The sequence below is a fragment of the Heteronotia binoei genome, chromosome 3 (assembly GCF_032191835.1).
Source record: "Heteronotia binoei isolate CCM8104 ecotype False Entrance Well chromosome 3, APGP_CSIRO_Hbin_v1, whole genome shotgun sequence".
Taxonomy (NCBI): Eukaryota; Metazoa; Chordata; class Lepidosauria; order Squamata; family Gekkonidae; genus Heteronotia; species Heteronotia binoei.
In genome coordinates, this window is record NC_083225.1 from 93,028,610 (window position 1) to 93,050,491 (window position 21,882).

The 21,882-nt window shown below is 43.0% G+C and overlaps 1 protein-coding gene across 1 annotated transcript in view; it reads left to right on the forward strand.

Moving 5' to 3' along the window:
- Positions 1 to 21,882, forward strand: part of TFF2 (trefoil factor 2) — a 68,398-nt gene that overhangs the window by 21,398 nt on the left and 25,118 nt on the right. The window contains exons 7-10 of the mRNA XM_060235263.1: positions 711 to 1,056; positions 10,872 to 10,963; positions 12,380 to 12,526; positions 13,393 to 13,542. Of these exons, the coding sequence (XP_060091246.1) occupies positions 711 to 1,056; positions 10,872 to 10,963; positions 12,380 to 12,526; positions 13,393 to 13,542 (735 nt within the window). The remainder of the gene's footprint in view (positions 1 to 710; positions 1,057 to 10,871; positions 10,964 to 12,379; positions 12,527 to 13,392; positions 13,543 to 21,882) is intronic.

The window sequence follows — 21,882 nt, forward strand, 5'->3', positions numbered from 1 at the left end:
ATGCAAGTCTGGTGGTAAGGTTGCCTGGTGGCAGGGGTGGTAGGGAGTCATCTGTGTGTGGGGGGGAGGGTAGAGTGACATGCCATCTGCGACATCATAGGTACAATGACATCACATGGAAGAGACATCATTATGCTGGGGACGTTGTGCATCAATGCTCCAGCATTTTGGCAGAAACTCTATTGTTACCATAAGGTTTTTGGCCAAAATGCTAGTGTTGATGTGTGATATCCCCAGCACAATGATGTCACTTCCATGTGATATTATTGTGTCAACACTTTGGGGGTGGGTCTTCCCAGCTGTCTACTTGGTTGGCAGCAGTTTGGAGCCCTGAAGACTGGGGAATCCCCACTTAAAGGCCTTATTGGGCAACCAGTTAAAGACATTTGACTTAAAAGATCTAGAACTGTTGCCCAGAGTGCATTAGACACAGAGAGTTATACTGTCCTTCTGTACTTTGGGAATCACCTCAATCCTTCTTAGAAACAAAGGGCACTTGATGTCCAAAGGGATTTTTCCAACCCGTGATTACATGAACACTGTTTTGGCTCCTCTCTGCCCGGAAGTGATATATGAAGAAGAAAGTCACCAGCTCAGATCACGCATGAGCCCTAAGAAGAACATAAGGGCAGCAATGAGCATTGTCAACCAGAAAGACTCTGCTGTTTGCCAAGTCTTTGCAAACAATTAATCTGTGCCTTACTTATCAGATCTGCTATCAGATGTGACTCCAATGGAAGTGGGTATCCAAGATGCATTTGTGGAACTCCCCAAGAGAGAACAGCAACGGATCATAGACAGATTAGAGCTATTGAAAACCCAGTTGCTCAAGTGCAGATCAGAGCAGAACCGACGTGCTAGTTTTGCAGATGTTACGTTGCATGAGAGCATGGAGGCAGACTGTGCTATCCCTATCGCAGTCCTTTCTAACCAGGAACCAGATGGAGGGCTGCTTAAGGGGTTGGCAATGCAAGCAAGTCTGCACCAGAACTGCGACCCAGCCCTGCAGGACAGTTCTCAGAATGGAGTGAATGACAATTGTACACTGACTATTGAGTAGGGTTGCCAAGTCCAATTCAAGAAATATCTGGGGACTTTGGGGGTGGAGCCAGGAGACTTTGGGGGTGGGGCCAGGAGACATTAGGGGTGGAGCCAAGATCAAGGCTGTGACAAGCATCATTGAACTCCAAAGGGAGTTCTGGCCATCACATTTAAAGGGACAGCACACCTTTTCAATTCCTTCCTTCCATAGGAAATCATGAAGGATAGGGGCACCTTCTTTTGGGGCTCATAGAACTGGACCCCCTGGTCCATTCTTTTTGAAACTTGGGGAGTATTTTGGGGAGAGGCACTAGATGCTATACTGAAAATTTGGTGCCTCTATAAAAAATATAGCCCCCCCTCCAGAGCCCCAGATACCCGCGGATCAATTCTCCATGATTTTCTATGGGAATAAATCTCCCTAGGGAATAAGAGTTCCCAGCAGACATTTTCCTCCTTTCCCCCCGCTTTCTGACGACCCTGAAGTGGGAGGAGGGCCTTCAAACCGGGGGATCCCCTGCCCCCACCTGGGGATTGGCAACCCTCCTATTGAGCCCAGCTCAACTTTGATCTCACTGGTCCCCTGTATGGAAGCACAAGTTAAATCCCCATGTTGTGATGTTGGAAACTATCCATCCTCCCACGATACTGATTATGCTTCACTATCCTCAATAGAGCCCCAAATCATCTCCAGTTCTGATGATTTATTACATCTACCCGCAGAGGCTCCTGTCCCAATAATGACATTCAAAAACTCCACCAAAAATGGCAGTTTATTTCTTGACCAGGGGAGAGTTCTGGATAAGATATCAGAGTCCAATTGACTATTCAAAGGTGCCCAAGAACCAACCCTAAAGATTTTATCCTGGAATATTGCAGGTTGGAAGAAAAGGGTGACTAGCACAGATTTTCGGACTTTCCTCAAACAATTTGATATTATATCATGCCAGGAAACTTGGGCTCAGAAGTGAAATACAATTTGAAGGTTATAAGTCCTATTCCATGCCAGCAATTAAGCTTAAGCAAATGGGCTGCTGTAAAGCAGGCCTGTGTTGTTTAATTTCTTACCAGATTAAAACAGAAACTACCTTTCTGCCCCCTTGCTCTTCACTGGCCCAGGCACTTTTGCTTAAACTATCAGTCCTAACATTAACAATGGTTAATGTATATTTACCCCCTTGTCTAAACAGAGAAGACCTTTCAGCACAATGAAACAGTTTTAGCATGTATATTGAGAACCTGGAGCAGGAGTACCCCTCTGCCGAATTTATAATTATGAGTGATTTTAACACTAGAATAGGTAATGATAATTATATAAATCCTTGGGTCCTGACCTGCATGATTCCCTCCCCAAATTCCTGATTTTTTTCAAGGAATTCTAAGGACCCCCATGTTAATGCAGCAGTATTTCTGGCAAATTTTTGTATCCCCTCTAATAGATCTATATTAAATGGGTCTATGCAACATGACTTGTTGAGGGAGTACACATTTAGTTCCAGATTAGGCAGTAGTGTTGTTGATTATGTTATTGTTTCTCCCAGTCTAAGAAAACTTATTGTGAACTTTTTAGTGAGTGAGAGCTTGGACAGTGACCATTTTCCATTGATTACCTTACTAAAATTTGAGGCTGTTAGCCATTCAACTCTGTGTCCTGTCGATATGCCTGCCCCTCCAAGAGTCAGATGGACAGAGACAGTTCGAGAAAGCATTAACCTGTTTCTCCAAACAAATAAATTAATGGAATTAAATCAGCAACTGGCCGAAGCTGCAGACCCTTTTTAGGCCCTTCAAATTTATAGCAATATAACTTCTGCTATAATTAACTTTTATAAACAGCAATCGACCGCTAAATCCAGTCCCCTTGTTCAGAAGACATGCCAAAAACTGAAACGCCAACTGCCTGCAGTATATCGCACTTATTGTAACAGCCTCACTGCTAATATCCCCCTGAGCTATTTTGAACTGAAAAATAAGCTTACAGTGGCTCATAAGAAAAGACAATTATCTATTTAGAACTGGGATTTACTTATTACTGCCTCTAATGCCTCTAACAGTAAGCTTTTCTGGTCATTAGTTACTGGTGCTTCTGATGTGAAGAGCCACTGTTCTAGACATTCCATTCCTGCTGAGATCTGGATAGACCATTTCCATCATTTATTTTTTGACCCTCTGACCACTGTATCTGATCAGCAAGAACAAATCCCTCCTGATCTACCTGAATGGCCCCCTGTTAGTCCTAATGAGATTAATAACCTAATCAATCATTTGAAGGCAGGGAAGGCCCCAGGCCCAGATGGACTCCCACCAGAATTATTTACAAACAATTCTGACTGGTGGGCTTCCCCTCTGGTGACTCTCTTCACAATGATTGATAAAACAGGGACCATGCCTGAATCATGGACAAATTCCATAGTTGTCCCAATTTATAAGAAGGGTGACCCATAAGAACCAGAGAACTATCGCCCAATTCGTCTGCTTGACATAGCAAGCAAATTATATGCGAGACACCTCTTGGGAAAACTCACTTCATAGACAAAAAAGCAAAATCTCCCAAGTAGGGAACAGATCAGATTTTGTCCTGGCAAGTCTACAATGGACCACTGTATAAACCATCTGATAGAGAAATACAGTGGTAGAGGGGGAAGAAGGCTGTTTGCGGCCTTCCTTGATTTAAAAGGGGCATTTGTCTCTATTCCCAGGGATCTTCTCTGGAACAAATTGGACATCATGGGTCTGGATAAATGCCTACTTTTTTGTATTCGTAAAATGTATTCCCTTAATAGCTGTCAAGTGCGATATAACGACCTAGGTGCATTAACTTCAAAGATCATTTCCAATCAGGGAGTCAAACAGGGCTGTATTCTAGCCCCCTATTTGTTTAATTTATTCCTGAATGATCTGGCCCCCTCTCTAAATGCTATTGATAGTCACTTCCCCAAACTTGGACCATTCGCTATCCCTTTATTGCTCTACGACAACAATGCAGTTGTACTGTCACATTCACAGAAGGGCCTCAAGCGCCTGTTATTCGCTTTTACTTCATACTGCCAGACAAATTTCCTGTCTATAAACTATGTAAAATCCAAAATTTTAGTTTTTTCAAAGTCCTGGAAACCACAAAGCTGGTGCCTCAAGGGAAATAATATTGAACAGGTGAAATCTTTCAAATACTTGGGGGTCTTTTTCCAATATCATAACTGGACAGTACAATGCAGTACAAAGCAGTCATCTCAGCAAGGTATAGTTCATCTGCGGTGGTTAGCTTTTTTTTACAAGAACGATAACCAATTTGTCCCAGCTGCCATTTGTGTTTTTAATGCTAAAACAGTGTCTCAGTTATTATATGGGATTCCCATTTGGGTTTGCACCCTCAATTTCTAACTTGAGCAAATTCAGGCAGCATTTTTATGCCGTATTTTAGGGGTCCCCAACTGTGTCAGCTATGCTGCAATATGCCCAGAGACTAGAATCCATTTGATTGAGACCAGGGCATGGCTACTAACTATAAAGTTTTGGCTATGCCTACACTTTAGGGCAGACCCTGCTAGTTATATCCATATGATACTAGCGGATTCCTTCATTTCCACTTGGTATAGTCAGATCCAGAAGAAAATACATTCCATAGGTGTACCCTTGGACAACCTCTATATGCTAAGTGAAACGCAGGCATTCAGAATCTTAAAACAGAGGATCTTAGATATTGAGAAACAGTCCCTTTGTTGTTCTGGACATAAAACTTGTTCCCCTTTAGCATCTGGTATCTTCCCAGATCATGGGCTGCCTGCCTCCTACCTTTCCCAGATTACTTCACCCCAGTTACGCCGCTCTTTTATGTTAGCAAGACTCAATGTTCTACCCTCAGCGGTATTGTCTGGGAGGTTTGCCAACATCCCTTATCAGAATAGTCTGCCCATGTAATGGAAGGCACCTTGAAACGGTCACCCATGTCTTACTTTATTGTGATTTTTATGAGGAAGTGCGGGACTGTATAATCAAACCTATTCTGTCTAATTTTTATGGATTAACTGAAGTGAAGTTAGTTTTTTTTCTACTATCTGACCAATGTTCCCATATCACAAGCCTGGTTGCAAAGTACCTTTTGGCTGCCATAACAATCAGGGAGCAAAAGACTAGCTCCCCTTCTTGATATTTGACTGGTTTTTATAGCTGAAACTCCATGTAAATTTGCTATGCTGTACTTTTTATTTCTGTGTCAATAAAGGTATTTGGATTGGATTGGATATCCAGTTGAGGCCTCTCCCCTCCCCAAACCTTGCCATCCTCAGACTTCACCACAAAATCTCCAGGAACTTCCTAACCTGGAACTGGCAACCCCAGCCAGGCCTGGCTCTGATGAGTCCTCCCTCAAAGGCCAAAAAAGACCTAGAAAGGTCCCTGCCTTTTACTGACAACAATAAATCTGGAATCTGTGGTTGCCTAGCAACAACCAATGAGGAAGTCCATTGCTTATAGCTCCATTTACTCCTTTCATCATTTTCCAGTTTTTAACCTTCCCCCTTGTGCATGTGTGTGTGTGTATTTTTCTGCAAACCCTAGGGCCCTTTTTAGGTTTGTAGAAAGATCTGTCTTGCCTATTCACATCTCCAGTCACCAGATTTACATATCTTCAGATTAGATCAAATTTAAAGAGTTTAAAAAATAGTTAAAATGTGTACAAAACATAAAAATATTGGTCAGGAAGGAGGGATCATTGAGGGAATGCTGAATGAAATAAAAAAAATCTTCACCTACTGGCAAAGGATGGCAGCAGAAGATGAAGACAACTGTCCCTGGGGAAGAGTCCCAGAGTTTTGATACCGTGACCAAGAAGGCCTCCCAGGTTGCCTCCCTCGTGGTCTTAGAAGACAGGGGCACCTGAAGCAGGGCTTCTGGAGATGACTGCAGTGATCAAGCAGGTTAATGAAGGATTAGGCAGTCCTTCAGGTATGATGGTCCCATACCATACAGGGTTTTGAAGCTCAAAAACAAACTGGAAGCCACTGCTGGGTTACTCCAGTCAACTGAAGTTTCTAAACTTCATCCTGCAGCATCCTGAACCAACTGAAGTTTCTAAACACTTTTGAAGGGCAGCCCCACACAGAGAGCATTGTAGTAATCTAATCTGGATGTAACCAGAGCATGCAGTGGCCTAATCTTTTCTTCCAGGAAAGGGGGTAGCTGGCTAATCAATCAAATTTGATTAAAGACACTCTTGCCCACATTTTCCACATGCATATACAGCAGTAGTCATGCATCTAGAGTTGCCAGGTCTCCTTGCTATCACGGCAGTGGGATTTAGGGGGTGTTCTGGGGATGGGCAGGGCATGATGTCATTACATTGGTGATGTCACAAATGATGCTCTGGTTTTGGAGCAAAACTCTATGGGGTTTTTTTTGCTTTCAAAACCCTGGATTTTGCCTCAAAGCCAGAACATTGCAATGTCCCCATCTGAGGATGGGGTTTCCCTGGCCATCCAGCTGGCCGGTGGTAGATCTAATTGCCCAGAAGCAGGGGGACACCTGCTGGGTCTTGGGGGCTGATAACCCTACCTGGATACAAGAGCACACCCAGACTATGGATCTCTTCCTTCATGGGGAGTGCAACCCCATTCAGAATGGTGACACCTGAAATCACAGACGAGGTCTTCTGCCCACCTGTAGCACTTCTGTCTTGTGTTGATTAAGCTTAACTATTTTGCATTGTGTGTGTGTGTGGGGGGGCAGTATACTGAAGTAATTATGATAGGTAATAGCTTAAAAAGTTAGCAACTGCATATTTTTTTTAAAAAACAATCAAAATTTAGTTCAAATTAAACTGTTTGTTGAAGGCACCAATGCTACATTGCATATGCAGAGAAGTATATTTCTTACAATCATAAAGTTGTCTGCATTGTCAAGGAAGTGCAGACACCTAACAATTTATGGATAAGAGGACTTTTAAAATATTTAACAATAGGTGAGGGCAACAGCCTCTACTGATAGTATAGAAGAACTATGACTACTGATAGTATAGAAGAACTAAGACAACTCCACCCTCCTGCCTACCAATAAAGGCGATGATGCCCTTCATTTTTCAGCAATCTCTCTCCAGTGTGTGTGTGTGTGTGGGGAGAGTGTTTCTGGTTTGCTTTGTGAGGCATTGTGCTGCTTCCATAGTGACTGATATTCGGGTTGCCAATCTCCAGGTAGGGCCTGAAGATCTCCAGCTACTACAATTGATCTCCATGCAATCGTGATCGGTTCCCCTGAAGAAAATGGCTGCTTTTGAAGTTGTATTCTACCCTGCTAAAATCCCTCTCTTCCCCAGTTTGGTGTAGTGGTTAAGTGCATGGACTCTAATCTAGGAGAATTGGGTTTGATTCCCCACTCCTCCACATGCAGCTGCTGGTGTGACCTTGGGCCAGTCATAAGTTCTCAGCACAGCTGTTCTCTCAAGAGCAGTTCTCAAAAGATCTCTCTCAGCCCCACCTACCTCACTGTGTGTCTGTTGTGGAGAGAGGAAGGGAAGGAGATTGTAAGCCACTCTGAGATGCCACGTGAAGGGTGGGGTGTAAATTCAAATTCTTCTTCTCCTTCCTCCTCCTCTTCCTCTCCTCCTTTTCCTCCCTAGGTACTCCTCCTATAATCTCCAGGTATTTCCTCACTCAAAGCTGGCCATCCTAGATATGACAAGATCAAGGTGCTCAATGTCTTCACTAGAAGAGGTACAAGCAAATGCGCATGCAAAGTCAGATCAACAACACACCAAAGACCATCTCCACCTAGTTCCACTATTTGGCTTTGTGTTCTGGAACAATGTGAAAATGCTACAAAACTAGCCAGCTGATGCATTTGAACAGTTCACCAAATGATTGGCTGCCTAGCAACCAGCAAATAGAACAGGAGCAGAAGTAGTATTCTGTATCAACTATGCATCTTTCCCACAAAAAATCTTAAGTGAGGGGAATACTTGACTTTAAAATTGCTGACACATAGCACATCCACCAGAGAATGGTAAGTCAGGAAGCCAGCTATTGGCCTCTTAGGTGGTATCCCTGCCCATCAACTGTGAGTTGGTGAGCACTACACTTGGCTGTGAAGAACTGGAATTGTTTGAATGGGGATGCTCGTAGCAGGAAGATTAGAAGCTGAGTGTCCTGAGAAGATACAAAGATATTCTACATACTTTAAAAGTGTGTTGGGGTCATCTCTGTTTGGATGACTTAGAATTAAATTGAACACTTCCCAACAAATTCTCCTATCCTGAATTTGCTTGAAAATTGGTTCTCCTAATTTTCTCCCCTCCAATATTATCTAACACTGGTACAATTTTATAAATTTATTTTTTTATTTTTTTATTTATCTGAGATTTATATCCCGCCCTTCCCACTTTGTGGCTCAGGGCGGCTTACAACATGTAAAACTAACATAAAATATAAAATTAAGCATTAAAATTAACATTACATAATTTATAGTTAAAAATCTAAACATTTGTTATATACATAAAACATTAAAATCATTCAGCGGTCTTAAGTTATGCTCAATTCAAATTCGATGTTCAGTGTTCAGTACTCAGTGCCGGTCAGTTGTGGGCCAGCCGGAAGAGGGCTGTCTTACAGGCCCTGTGGAATTGGGTAAGGTCCCGCAGGGCCCTTACCTCTTCCGGCAGCTGGTTCCACCAAGATGGAGCCATTATGGAGAAGGCCCTGTCCCTTGTAGCTTTCAAACGGGCTTCTTTTGGCCCGGGGACAACCAGGAGGTTTTGAGTTCCCGATCTCAGTGCTCGCTGGGGAACATGTGGGAAGAGACGGTCCCTCAGGTAGGCAGGTCCTAGGCCATATAGGGCTTTAAAGGTAATAACCAGCACCTTGTACCGAACTCGGTAGGATATTGGCAGCCAGTGCAGAGCCCGAAGTCCCGGCTGAATGTGCTCCCACCTTGGGAGCCCCAATAACAACCGGGCGGCGGAGTTCTGCACCAGCTGCAATTTCCGGGTTCGTCACAGGGGCAGCCCCGTGTAGAGGGCATTGCAGTAGTCCAACCTCGAGGTGACCGTAGCATGGATCACCGTTGCTAGATCGTCGCGCTCCAGGAAGGGAGCCAGCTGCCTTGCCCGCCTAAGATGGAAGAATGCGGACTTGGCAGTGGCTGCTATCTGGGCCTCCATTGTTAAGGAAGGCTCCAGAAGTACCCCCAGGCTCCTGACTCTATGTGTCGCAATCAGCGGCGCAACGTCAAAAACCGGAAGGGGTATTTCCCTTCCCGGACCCTGACGGCCCAAGCAAAGGACCTCTGTCTTCGCCGGATTTAGCCTCAGCCCACTCTGCTTGAGCCACCCAGCCACAGCCTGTAGTGCCCGGTCCAGATTTTGTGAGGCGCAGACCGGCTGGCCGTCCATGAGCAGATAAAGCTGGGTGTCATCAGCATACTGGTGACAACCCAGCCCGTACCTTTGGGCAATCTGGGCGAGGGGACACATATAGATGTTAAATAACATTGGGGAAAGAACCGCACCCTGAGGCACCCCGCAATCAAGCGTGTGCCTACAGGACAGCTCATCCCCAATAGCGACCCTCTGTCCCCGACCTTCAAGGAAAGAGGAAAGCCATTGCAAGGTCAACCCCTGAATCCCCGCGTCGGCGAGATGGCGGGCCAGCAACCGATGGTCGACCATATCGAACGCCGCCGATAGGTCCAACAGCATCAGTACCGCCGAGCTGCCCCGATCCAGATGCCGTTGCAGGTCATCTACTAGGGCGACCAGCACCGTCTCTGTCCCATGGGTGGAAGCCGGACTGAAGGAGATCAAGGATGTATGTGAGGCATGAAAACAAAGCAGAAAGCACAAATGTATGTGAGGCATGAAAACAAAGCACAGAACTAGTTGATGCTTTATAGCATTGCCTTAATATCAGTCACTGAGGCAACATACCCCTTTTAAAAAAAAGAAAATAAGAATATTTTTATGTCAGTTTTCATTTAAAATATTGAACTTTGTACTACTATGAACTTGAGACAGAACTATTAAAATATCTTTTAAAGTTATTTTTGTGTGTTTCTCTCTTTTTCCTGACCCTCCTTCTGTTTCTAAGGACTAACGTAGAAGATTTCTGCTCAGTTGTGCAAGGCACTGACCATCACATTCAGTTTTACTAGCTGAAACTGAGACCGATTTCCCACTCACCTATGCTGCTCTGACATTCCTCTTTTCAGTGCGGCATCCTTCCGATTTTCCACTAACTGCCCCGGTGTGTTAGCAAAGATTGACATTTTTGTGCGGCAAAGAGCACTGTTTTTTAGTGGTTTCTCTTTGACGCGCAAAAACGCCGACTCAAGCTGAAGCCCCGGGGCAGATAGTGGGAAATCAGAAGGATGCCGTGCTGAAAAGAGGAACGTCAGAGCAGCGTAGGGTGAGAGCAAAATCGATTTCAGCCTTCTCCTGCTGGTATTAGTTCTAGAGGAGAAAAACAAGCTGCTATTATTTCATTTCCCAAATGCTAGGAAAATCTTATCACATATCTCCTAGCACTTTAACTAGCTGCCCATTATACGTCTACCTAGAGAAACTGCTCAGATATTTGAAATGCTGACTAATATCCCAACTGAGATAGTCAAAGTTAGACTACCAATGCCATTTATCTCTTCCATTTGTGTTTATCACCTTGACAGCACCACCCTGTATGGAGCAAATAGTAGGTTACTTTGTCTAATCAAATGAAGAGAGATACTTGAGGTGGAGCATGGCTAGCATTTGTTATCTACACTTTGAACACAAACATGAATTATAGTATAAAATGAGTGCTCTTTATAATATAAGGTACTGTTCTTGACTGAAATTTATTCTTCCCAAGAATAACTACCATGGAGCAAAAGGGGATCTGGCTACTGTCTCTTATTTTAGTTTTAGGATTCAGTGCACTGGTTGAAGGGAAAAAAGCTCCACGTAAGTATTTTTTCCTTTTGTACCTAGAGCTGCTTGTGCAGCCACAGAAGGCAAAATAAAGTATCATATTCAACAATAAATTTAGAATGTAATGGATGAGCTGTCCCTGCTGTCATGGAACATAAAATGTTAAGAGAAAGAGAATCACATCCTTCCATAAATTCTAACCGATAAGAACTTGCAAATTTTAACTGTCTATAAATATATGGTAAGAATTTTGGGTTCCTCCCCCCATGATGATTTTTTTCCCAGCAGCATAACCCAATTAATTAACCTCAATTGCTATGGTATTTGTTCCTTTATTTCATTTATACACTGTCTTTCCCCCTAGTGGCTCACAAGGCTCATTCCTGTGAATACCTGCACCAGTAAAACAGGTGTAGGACCCCAAAATGCCTGCGCGAATTCAGTATCAAATAATTGCTTTGGTGGTGCACAGAGGTCATTTTGTAGAGAAAAAGGTGCAGATGCTCAGTAGCATATTTCATTTGCATATGCCCCAGGATCTGTGTGCAGCGGGGAAAGAACTCACCACAGCATGCAGACCCTAGTTGGAGGTTCAGGAGCTGTGCTTCTGTGAGCTTCTGCTGAATTCAAGCCCTGGTGGTGCATTATCATGACATTGTTTTGACATTGCAAGCTGACTCCAAGATAAGTGCCAGCATAATAGGATAGGTTTGTGGTTGAGCTGTCGCCATTGCCAGATACAGCCTAAGTATTATGGAAACAATCTGTGTGCCCAAGAAATGGCTAGAAGAGGCTATTGCAAGCACAGGAGTAGAGATGACATGCCCATGCGACATTTTAAGGGTGTTAAGGCTCCAGAATAGTCCATTACACTGATACACTTAATATTTAGCAGCAACTATACATATGTGGCATTTGTGTTCTCCTTTTTCCTACATAGATTAGGTATTTATAGAAGGGAATAAATGTCAGTTACTGATGTACTCAAAAGGTATATTCCCTGATTTCAGCAGACTTAACTCTCTGCCAATGGAATGCTAACCAAAAGATTTATGTTTTCACAAGCAGTGATTTCCTATTTGCTCAATAGGAAAATAGGAAATGTGGAACTGAGGGAAAACGCCATCGATACTTCAATGAGAGGCAGCAAAGGCATTGCACAAATTATATGATGACTATGCGTGTGGCATACTATATGATACAGTAACTATGTGTGTGGTGTTGTGGTTAGAGTGCTAAGAGACCCAAACTGGAATCCCCACTCTGTCACAAAGGTTCATCTAGTGATTTTGGGCCAGTCATTCTCTAACTTACCTCAGAGCATTCTTGTTTTGACGATGAAAAGGAGGAGGAGTGAGCAATGTTGTAAGTCCCTTTGAGTCCCCATTGTGGAGAAAAGCATTGTATGAATACTTAAATACATTTAAAAATATTTTTTGTTTTCAACAGCTGCATGCCGATGCAATATAAATCCCAAAACAAGAGTCAACTGTGGATATCCTGGAATCAACCGTGAGCAATGCAGGAATGTAGGGTGCTGCTTCAATTCAGAAGTCCCTGGAGTCCCCTGGTGCTTTTTTGCAGCTCGCCCCACATGTAATATATCTCAATTTTTCTGTTTTCTGTTTATAACTCATACTTCATCTTTAATGTTGTGTAATACAGAAAATCTATGCATGTGCCTAATCAAGGACTTAATGGATGTTACAGAAATGAGAGTTTGTCTACTACTCCTGAATAACATGTCCTGTATTTCAGCCTGGATACATTTTGTTTAATCTGTGGGCTGATCATTAGCAAAGCACATCCTAGCTGGAGCATTTGTCAGCAAAGGCATGTAAGAGGTTCAAATAGCAATCCTAAATGTCAACAGCAGTATGGACAACAGTAATCCTGCCTTGTGGAGAATATATACTAGGCTATCCTCTTGTAGCAAAACTAAATGCTCCAGCCATCTTTCTTCTCATGAAGCATCCACCAGTGCTGTATGTAAAGAGAGGAACTATTAAGCCACTATATGCAGAGTAAATGGAACCCAAATTACAAAAGTGAATTCACTTTGCAAAGCTGTCGCTGAAGCTTACGTGTGAATTCCTAAAAAAGTGGCAACAGCAAGCAGGTGACTCAAGGCTAGCATTTTGTTTTGAATTCAGCATTTTGGTGTATGGCTGAGTACACTAATGTTGCGTTATTAGTGTTAGCACTTTAAATGATTGAGAAAAGCTCTGATTGTGTGTTTTGAGCTGTAATGAAACAAAAGGGCAGCACCACACTGACAAGGACAAAAACAGCATAGACAAAGGTGGGAGACACAATACTTCATACAAGATAGGATCTAGACCTCTGTGTTTATGTATGGCATCATCAGCCATCTTGTGAATCAGTGGACCCATGATAATAAAGGTGACTGACTGACAAACACTGGGAATAGGATCCACTAATTGTCTTTGTTCTCTGTATAGATAAAAAGGTATGTCCTTCTAATGTGAAAGTCAGAAAGAACTGTGGGTTCCCAGGAATCACTGCTGAGGCATGTGAGGCAAGAAAATGCTGTTTTGAATCTCATCCCCCAGCTGTTCCTTGGTGTTTCTATCATGTTCTGGAAGTGCAAGGTAAACAGTCAGATGTAAACTTATTTTTCTCTGTAAAGAAACACAGCTTACATTCTATATTGATTCATGTACTACTACCAATTTTCTAGCTCATGCTATACCTAGAGATGTACACTTGAAAAAAAATGGTATTTTTCCAGATTTTTATTTTAGAAATAGTTTCCATACCAGTATTATGGATTATTTGGGTCCCTGGTACAATTTCAGAATTTGGGGTTCCTCCTCCCAAAATTCTGAAATTTTGGGGGTCCATTATTCCCTGGAGACTTTTTCCAGGGGGCTGAAGTGGCTGTTTTTTCAAGTAAATGACACCAAAATTGCAGAAAATCTAGAACTGCCTGTCATCTGAAGAACTCTCCCCTAAGTTTCAAGTGAATAAGATTGAAAGGTCTAATTCTATGTCTTCTTGTACAAGGTGCCTCTAGCCATCCTGCTTTTCTCCATTGTTTCCTGTTTATTTTTTTTTGGGGGGGGGGCTATTTGCTTTCTCTAGAGCAAAGAACACACAAGATCACTAATTGTCCCAAAGCCTCCAAAAGCTAATAGAACCAACAAGCCCAATGTCAAACCAGAGAATCCAAACCAAACCAGCCTGACATGTCAGAACCCAGGCAGCTCTCTCTCTCTCACACACACACACACAAACACAGCGAGTGAGAGAGAGAGACTCTCACTCTCTCACATACACACTGATCTGCAGCCTTTACCATCCCTGGCATACGGAAGGAGCCTCAGGAGCTGCAGCTGCCCTTCATCACTGACAATCCTGTTCCCTCTCACCCCTGTTAAGAGGAAGCACAACAGGGTTTTTCTTTATGAGACTGGCAAGAACAACATTATTGGCACTGCATTTATTTATTTTCTGTGCAGAATTGTGCCAAGAAGTGCTGAGCCCAACCAACATGATTTGTAATGTGGATTTTATAAAGTGCCAATCAAATTGGATAACTTCCCTGCTGTTCCTTTCTACTTCTGAGTTCTGGAACTAGCACTTTTCCTAAGTCCCCAGCACAGGCTGAGAGGAAGTAGGCTCAAGCACACATTCATTTCCCTCACTCTCAAAATCCAGGACTGGATAGTTGAAGAGCCACAAATTTATCTGCAGGAAGACCAATAGCTTAATCCTCCAGGGGAGCAGATGTGAGTGGTGCGAGCTGACAATACTGCCCATCTAGGAAAAACACATTCACTCTGCACACTCATCAAAGTGCAAAAGACAAGCTTTTGAGCCACACACAAGAGAGTGGTCTGGCCAGATCATCTTTTTCCTGGCCTAGGTGCTCAGTGGATTGGTGCTGGGCAATCTGTAGGGCTCAGATAGATAGTTCCTCACCATTTCATCTGCCAGAGCTTGTCCTATGAGCCTCACATTCCTACTGGTGCCAACTGCCTCCCTGATGGCATCCATCATCATGGCTATCTTGAGATTGGCTGGGGGCGGGATCCTGCCCTGAAGGGGAAGTTGTAGGGGAGCAGCTGTGCTGCTTTACTCCTTCTCCTTCTCTCCAGGGTGTGCCCCTCTCGGCCTGCAAATGCTCCTGATAGAGCTTGTCTCTCCAGGAAATGAGCTAGCAGGCATGCTGGGTGAGGTTGTCTTTGATGCATGGGTCACACAGTATCACCAACATGTAGATCTTCTATTTGGTGGGAGGTTCTGGGCAGAATGCAATGCCTTCTTCCAGCCTCAACACCAACACATGCTCTGCTGAAGGATGTCTGCACATCCTGTGCCTGGGTCAGGAATGGCTGCCATCTTCCCCTGAAAGGAATGACAAGCCCCAGGTTTGCCATGTCAGAGGAGAGCCTTAAGGACCTCCACCATCTGGAAGAGAGTCAGCCACTCCTTGTACTTGAGTAGTCTCTCCTCCTGCACAATGTCATCTTCTGAGACCACCTTGTCCAGGGAGCGGTTCTACTCAAACAAATGCTCAAGCATGGTGCAGGTGAAATTCCAGCGAGTTCTAAAATCACTGACTAGGAGATGCTCTGGTACACCCATCAGCACCTGGTACACCTTCTGGTACATCCATTAGTATCTGGCACAGCAGATGGGTGGCTCTCTGCTCTGCTTGGTTTTGCCCACCCCTGGGCCAGCTGCACCAAATGGCTGTCAAAGATGCTTGGCATCCCTTCCCTACAGGAGACATGAAGGACAGAGCACCAGAAGGCATCACAGAGCAACTCTTCTCTTGGCTGGTGGCCATACAACCATCCTACCAGCATCTCTTTCCCCCTAAAGAACACCACTTAGTAATGTTTCTTCCAATGGTTCCTGAGCCCAGTCATCAAGAGATGACCCAGGTCTTTCCCTTGACTGATTGTAGTCCTATATAGCTTGCATTATGGGAAACAGGGATCCCCCATCCTTTGGAAGTGCTTCCAGACTGTGGAGGAACAGGGCCACCCATGCTATCTACCAGTAATTTTGCTGAAAAAAGAAGCCACTGAGATAATAAATATATTAAATTATGAGAGCTGTTATTCTGAACAACACTGTATTCTTCCAAGCTCATGTTACATACTGTTGTAGGATGTGGGAAAGACTGTCAAGACACAGTGCACTTCTGAAATCGGAAGCAAGTCATTTTGCATGAGGAATTAGAGGACAATTTCTACTGATTTCCTATTCTTATTGCAGACCCCCAGTTCAGCCCTCATGTTATACCCGAGGGCCCCCTGCCACCTCAGGTGTAGCATTTCAAGGACATTGGCAAGGTGTAGTGGGGGAAGAGATGACAGGAAAGTTCTGTTCCACTGGTAAAAAATGTCTTCCACCAGCAGGAAATGACCTCTGAGTCCAACCCCATTTAGTAAGGGACATCCAAGCACCAGCAGTATACCTGATTCCATGGAGACGTGGACAATCATCGCCACAGTATACATCAAAGATAAAGCAGCTTTGCTGAGCACTGGTATGCATCTGATGTTCAACCAAGCTGTATCATGGTGTAGATCTATCAGCTAGATGCATATAGTAAAACTGTAAAAGCAGAACATATACAGATGTAGCCTAAATGCATAACTGGGGTAAAGACTTGGCATGGGTGTATACTGTGTGCTCTAAGGATGATTAAAAAGACAAAATCAGTGTTTTAGCACTAACACTTGCTAGTGACTCACTAGTATCAGGAACTTAGATTCTATTACTGGCCATTAGAGTTGAAGCTTTGTATGTCCTGCCCTGGTAGACCTCCAGGATTTTCAGTTTAGTTGTTCTGGCAGAGTCACCATTTGGATTACTGTATATAAGGAGACACACATGCACTTCCAGCCAGTCAGCTTTTACACTCAGTCTTGTCCCAATCCTCCTCTTTACTATAGCTCCTGTGTCCCATGACTTTTGCCCATGCAAGTGCAAAGAACCCCAGCATAGCCCCTCTGCGTGGTCAAAGGAAACTCTTCTTCCTCCCCCTCCCCCATTAACAGAAAAGCTGGTTGGTAGAAGCAAAGAATTATCTGATAAAAGCTTGCAGTTATGCTTCCATGAAAACTGTAATTGTATTTTGAAATAAAATGTCAATGTTTAATATGCTGTCCATTTGAAAGGGGAGAACCCTGTTCCTTATATTTGTTGTTTTTCTGTACTTTTTTCAGAGTGTTAAAAGGAAAATTTTAAAAAGTGCTTTCAAAAGGAACTTCCCATCTACTGAAAAATTCAAGCAAGAAAGTAGCACATTTTGTACACCATGATCAAACCATGTAGCTTTTCAAGTCACTTTGCATTTTGTTCGCATCTTATAATATCCATTTAGTTACAGATTATGTTTTTCTCAATATATCAGTGCTTTGCAACTTCTAAATGCAATAAAATAATAAAAATTCTAAATATTAAAGATGCAGCATTTTTTTTGTTATGCAACTTACTTTTCGTTTTGCTATTTGTGATGAAGCCATTATGGTGCAGTGGTAACTGGGCTAGAATTTAGAATACACAGATTTCAAGATCACTATGTGACCCAATAAATAGCCTGTAAACATTTCAGTTTCTAAACATTCTAGTAAAAACAAACCCTATAATTTTAGTTACAAGATACAAACTTGAGAATTGAACTATATCTTGAGGATATGAAGAACAAGTTTGCTAGCAGAGAAGGGTAAAATGACAAAATTACACATTATGACGTATCTATATTCTAAAAATACTAATAGAATATAAAAAATATTTATTGAGCTCATGAAATCTTCTACTTGTTATCTGGATGTTTCATCACAGATGGTGTCAGATGGTGACAAACAGTATGGATTGTCTGCCAAAGTCTCGAGGTGGCAGGAGGAAGGTTGCGGGCCTAGCTTGCCTGGGAAATTATAGATGTTTATATACAAATGCTAGAAGTGTCCAAGGTAAAATCGGGGAGTTGGAATGCTTAGTGTTGGGGGAAATTATAGACATTGTGAGTATTTCAGAAACTTGGTGAATGAGGAGGACACGGTAATTCCTGGATATAAATTATATCAGAAGGATAGGGAGGGAAGGGTTGCAGGTGAGGTGGCTCTGTATGTCTGAGAGGGTATACAGTCCAGTAAGATTGAGAAGGTAAGAGAATTAGATTCCCTTCTAGAACTGCTTTGGGTCAAAATAGTGAGCCCAGAAGGAAGTTTAACTCTGGGAGTTCATTATTGCCCACTGGATCAAAAGATAGAGGATGATTATAAAATGATGAAAGAATTAAAGATAGCGGCTAAACATAAAAACTATGTCATAATAGTAATTTTAACTACCCGCAGATTGATTGGGTCAATATGTGTTCTGGCCAGGAGAAAGAGATTGAGTTTCTAGACATTCTCAATGATTGTGCTATGGAGCAGATGGTCACAGAAATATATATCACAAGTCAGGAAAGGGACAAATAGGTATTTTAAAAAGCCTGCATGGTTAATAAACAAAGTAATGGAAGCTGTAAAGGGTAAGAAGGATTCTTTTAAGCGGTGGAAAGCTTAATAAAAGGGAACACAGGCTGTGGCAAATCAAATGCAAGTCTGTGATCAGGCAGACAAAAAGAGACTATGAAGTACATATTGCAAAAAACAAAGACCAACAACAAAAATTTCTTCAAATACATTAGAAGCAGGAAACCAGCCAGGGAGGCAGTGGAACCCTCGGATGATCAAGGGGTAAAAGGATTACTGAAGGAGGACAGGGAAATGGCTGAGAAGCTGAATGCATTTTTTGCCTCCGTCTTCATTATGGAAGATGGAAAGTGTTTGCCCACTGCTGATTTTGGAAGGTGTGTTAAAAGACCTGAGTCAGATTGAGGTGATGAGAGAGGAGGTTCTACGATTGATAGACAAATTAAAAACTGATGTCACCAGGCCCAGATGGCATACATCCAAGAGTTCTGAAAGAACTCAAAGGTGAAATTGTGGATCTCCTGACATAAATATGTAATCTTTCATTAAAATCTGCCTCCGTTCCTGAGGACTGGAAGGTAGCAAATGTCACTCCATTTTTAAAAAGGATTCCAGAGGAGATCCAGGAAAATACAAGCCAATCAATCTGACTTCAATACCGGGGAAGTTGGTGGAAACCATTATCAAAGAGAGAATTAGTAGGTACATTGATGAACAAAAGTTATTGAGGAAGACTCAGCATGGGTTCTGTAAGGGAAGATCTTGTCTCACTAACCTGTTAGAGTTCTTTGAGGGGGTGAACAAACATGTGGACAATGGGAATCCAATAGTTGTTTACCCTGACTTCCAGAAAGCTTTTGATAAAGTTCCTCATCAAAGGCTCCTTTGTTAGCTCAAGAATCATGGGATAAAAGGACAAGTCCTCTTGTGGATCAAAAACTGGCTAATTAATAGAAAACAGAGGGTGTTTTCGCACTTACGTTTTACTGGCGCGAAGACCCTCCTCACGCCGGCGGATCTGCAGTGATTTCGCACTAGAAGCGCCGGCGCAGCCCAAAGAGCCGGCTACTTCCGTCGCTAAGCCAGCGCAAACGTTTTCCTGCTTCTTGGCGGTTTCCGTTTGCGCTGGCTTAGCGACGGAAGTAGCCGGCGCAATGGGCTGCGCCGGCGCTTCTAGTGCGAAATCACTGCAGATCCGCCGGCGTGAGGAGGGTCTTCGCGCCAGTAAAACGTAAGTGCGAAAACACCCCATGAGTGAGTATAAATGGGCAATTTTCGGAGTGGAGGGTGGTAAGCAGTAGGGTATTGCAGGGCTCAGTACTGGGTCTGATGCTTTTTAACTTGTTCATTAATGATCTGGAGTTGGGAGTAAGCAGTGAAGTTGCTAAGTTTGCGGATGACACTAAATTGTTCAGGGTGGTGAGAACCAGAGAGGATTGTGAGGCACTCCAAAGGGATCTGTCGAGGTTGGGCAAGTGTGAGTCAATGTGGCAAATGAGGTTCAACATGGCCAAGTGCAAAGTAATGCACACTGGGGCCAAGAATCCTAACTATAAATACAAGTTGATGGGGTGTGAACTGGCGGAGACTGACCAAGAGAAAGAGATCTTGGGGTCATGGTAGATAACTCACTTAAAATGTCAAGACAGTGTGCGACTGCAATAAAAAAGGCCAATGCCATGCTGGGAATTATTAGGAAGGGAACTGAAAACAAATCATCCAGTATCATAATGCCCCTGTATAAATCAATGGTGTGGCCTCATTTGGAGTACTGTGTACAGTTCTGATCACCACACCTCAAAAAAGATGTTATAGCATTGGAAAAAGTGCAGAAAAGGGCAACTAGAATGATTAAAAGGTTGGAATACTTTGCCTGTGAAGAAAGGTTAAAACACATGGGGCTCTTTAGCCTGGAGAAACATTGACTGAGGGGTGACATGATAGAGGTTTACAAGATTATGCATGGGACAGAGAAGGTAGAGAAGGAAGTATTTTTCTCCCTTTCTCACAATATGAGAACTCATGGACATTCAATGAAATTGCTCAGTAGTTGGGTTAGAACTGATAAAAGGAAGTACTTCTTCACCCAAAGGGTGATTAACACACGGAATTCACTGCCACAGGAGGTGGTGATGGCTGCCAGCATAGCCAGCTTCAAGAGGGGACTGAATAAACATTTGGAGCAGAGGTACATCAGTGGCTATTAGCCACAGTGTATTACTGGAACTCTCTGTCTGGGGCAGTGATACTCTGTATTCTTGGTGCTTGGGGGAGGCGGGCAGACAATAGAGAGCTTCTAGTTTCCTGGCTGCACTGGTGAACCTCCTGACGGCACCTGGTTTTTTGGCCACTGTATGACACAGAGCGTTGGACTGGATGAGCCATTGGTCTGATCCAACATGGCTTCTCTTATGTTCTTATATGCTTAATTATGATGTCTACGCAGATACAGCTAAATAATTTGATTGTAGATTGGGATCTCTAACTTTAGATTTCATATATATCATCATCATCATCATCATCATCATCATCATCAATATCTCTAATTATCAACAGCCAAATTTATGGAGGCTGGAGCCATGAACAGACAAGTCAGCTCTTTCTATAAACCTGAAAAAGGCCTGGATTTGCAAGTACAACAAAAGAGCTGAAATTTCAAAGAAGAAACCCATTGGGGTTTAATTAACACCCCCCCCCAAAAATAATAATAATAATAATAGAAGTAGCACCTGTAGCTTTAATAAATGAATGCCTTCAGTGGTCATTGGTAGTCAAGCACAATAGTATTGCTATCTTTCAACCCTTGCTTTCTATCAGTGAAAGGAAAAGGGAGGCAGCAGGGCTGTTTCTAGGTAGTTGTTGCCAGGCCTAGCAACAACTACTGGGCAACCTGATACACATGATCTGCATGACTCACCCAGGCCTGGCTGTATGCCACCAGCATGCACCCCCCAAAAGCCAGTGTTGTGTAGTAGTTACAGTATCAGACTAGAATCTGGGAAACCAGGTTCAAATCATCACTCTGTCATGAAAGCTTGCTAGGTGACTTTGGGCCAGTTATGCATTATCAACCTAACTTACCTCCCAGGGTTATCAGGCCTCATTTTGGGCAGAAGCTCACAGGAGCTTCGGAACCTCTAAATTTTATGTGCTCATTTTTTCTCTCCCTCCCCCGTCCCATACTTACTTCTGGGCTCCAACCCTCACTGTGAGAATTTTGCTGAACTTTAAGATTTGACAAACTTTCTAATATTTTTCCCCACCAAAAAAAATGGGAAAATAACCAAAATATATAAAGCAGACGGATGGAAATCATCATGTCGGTGTGGCCACATAGGAGAAAATAATTTTAAAAGTATAATGGGAGTACGGTTTTACTGTAACAAATATAATGCAAGAGGCATTTTAATGTAGATGCTGAGCTGATATAATTTTGTATACCTTCCAGTGATGTCAGGGGTGTGTGGCATATGCAAATGAGAAATGCAAATT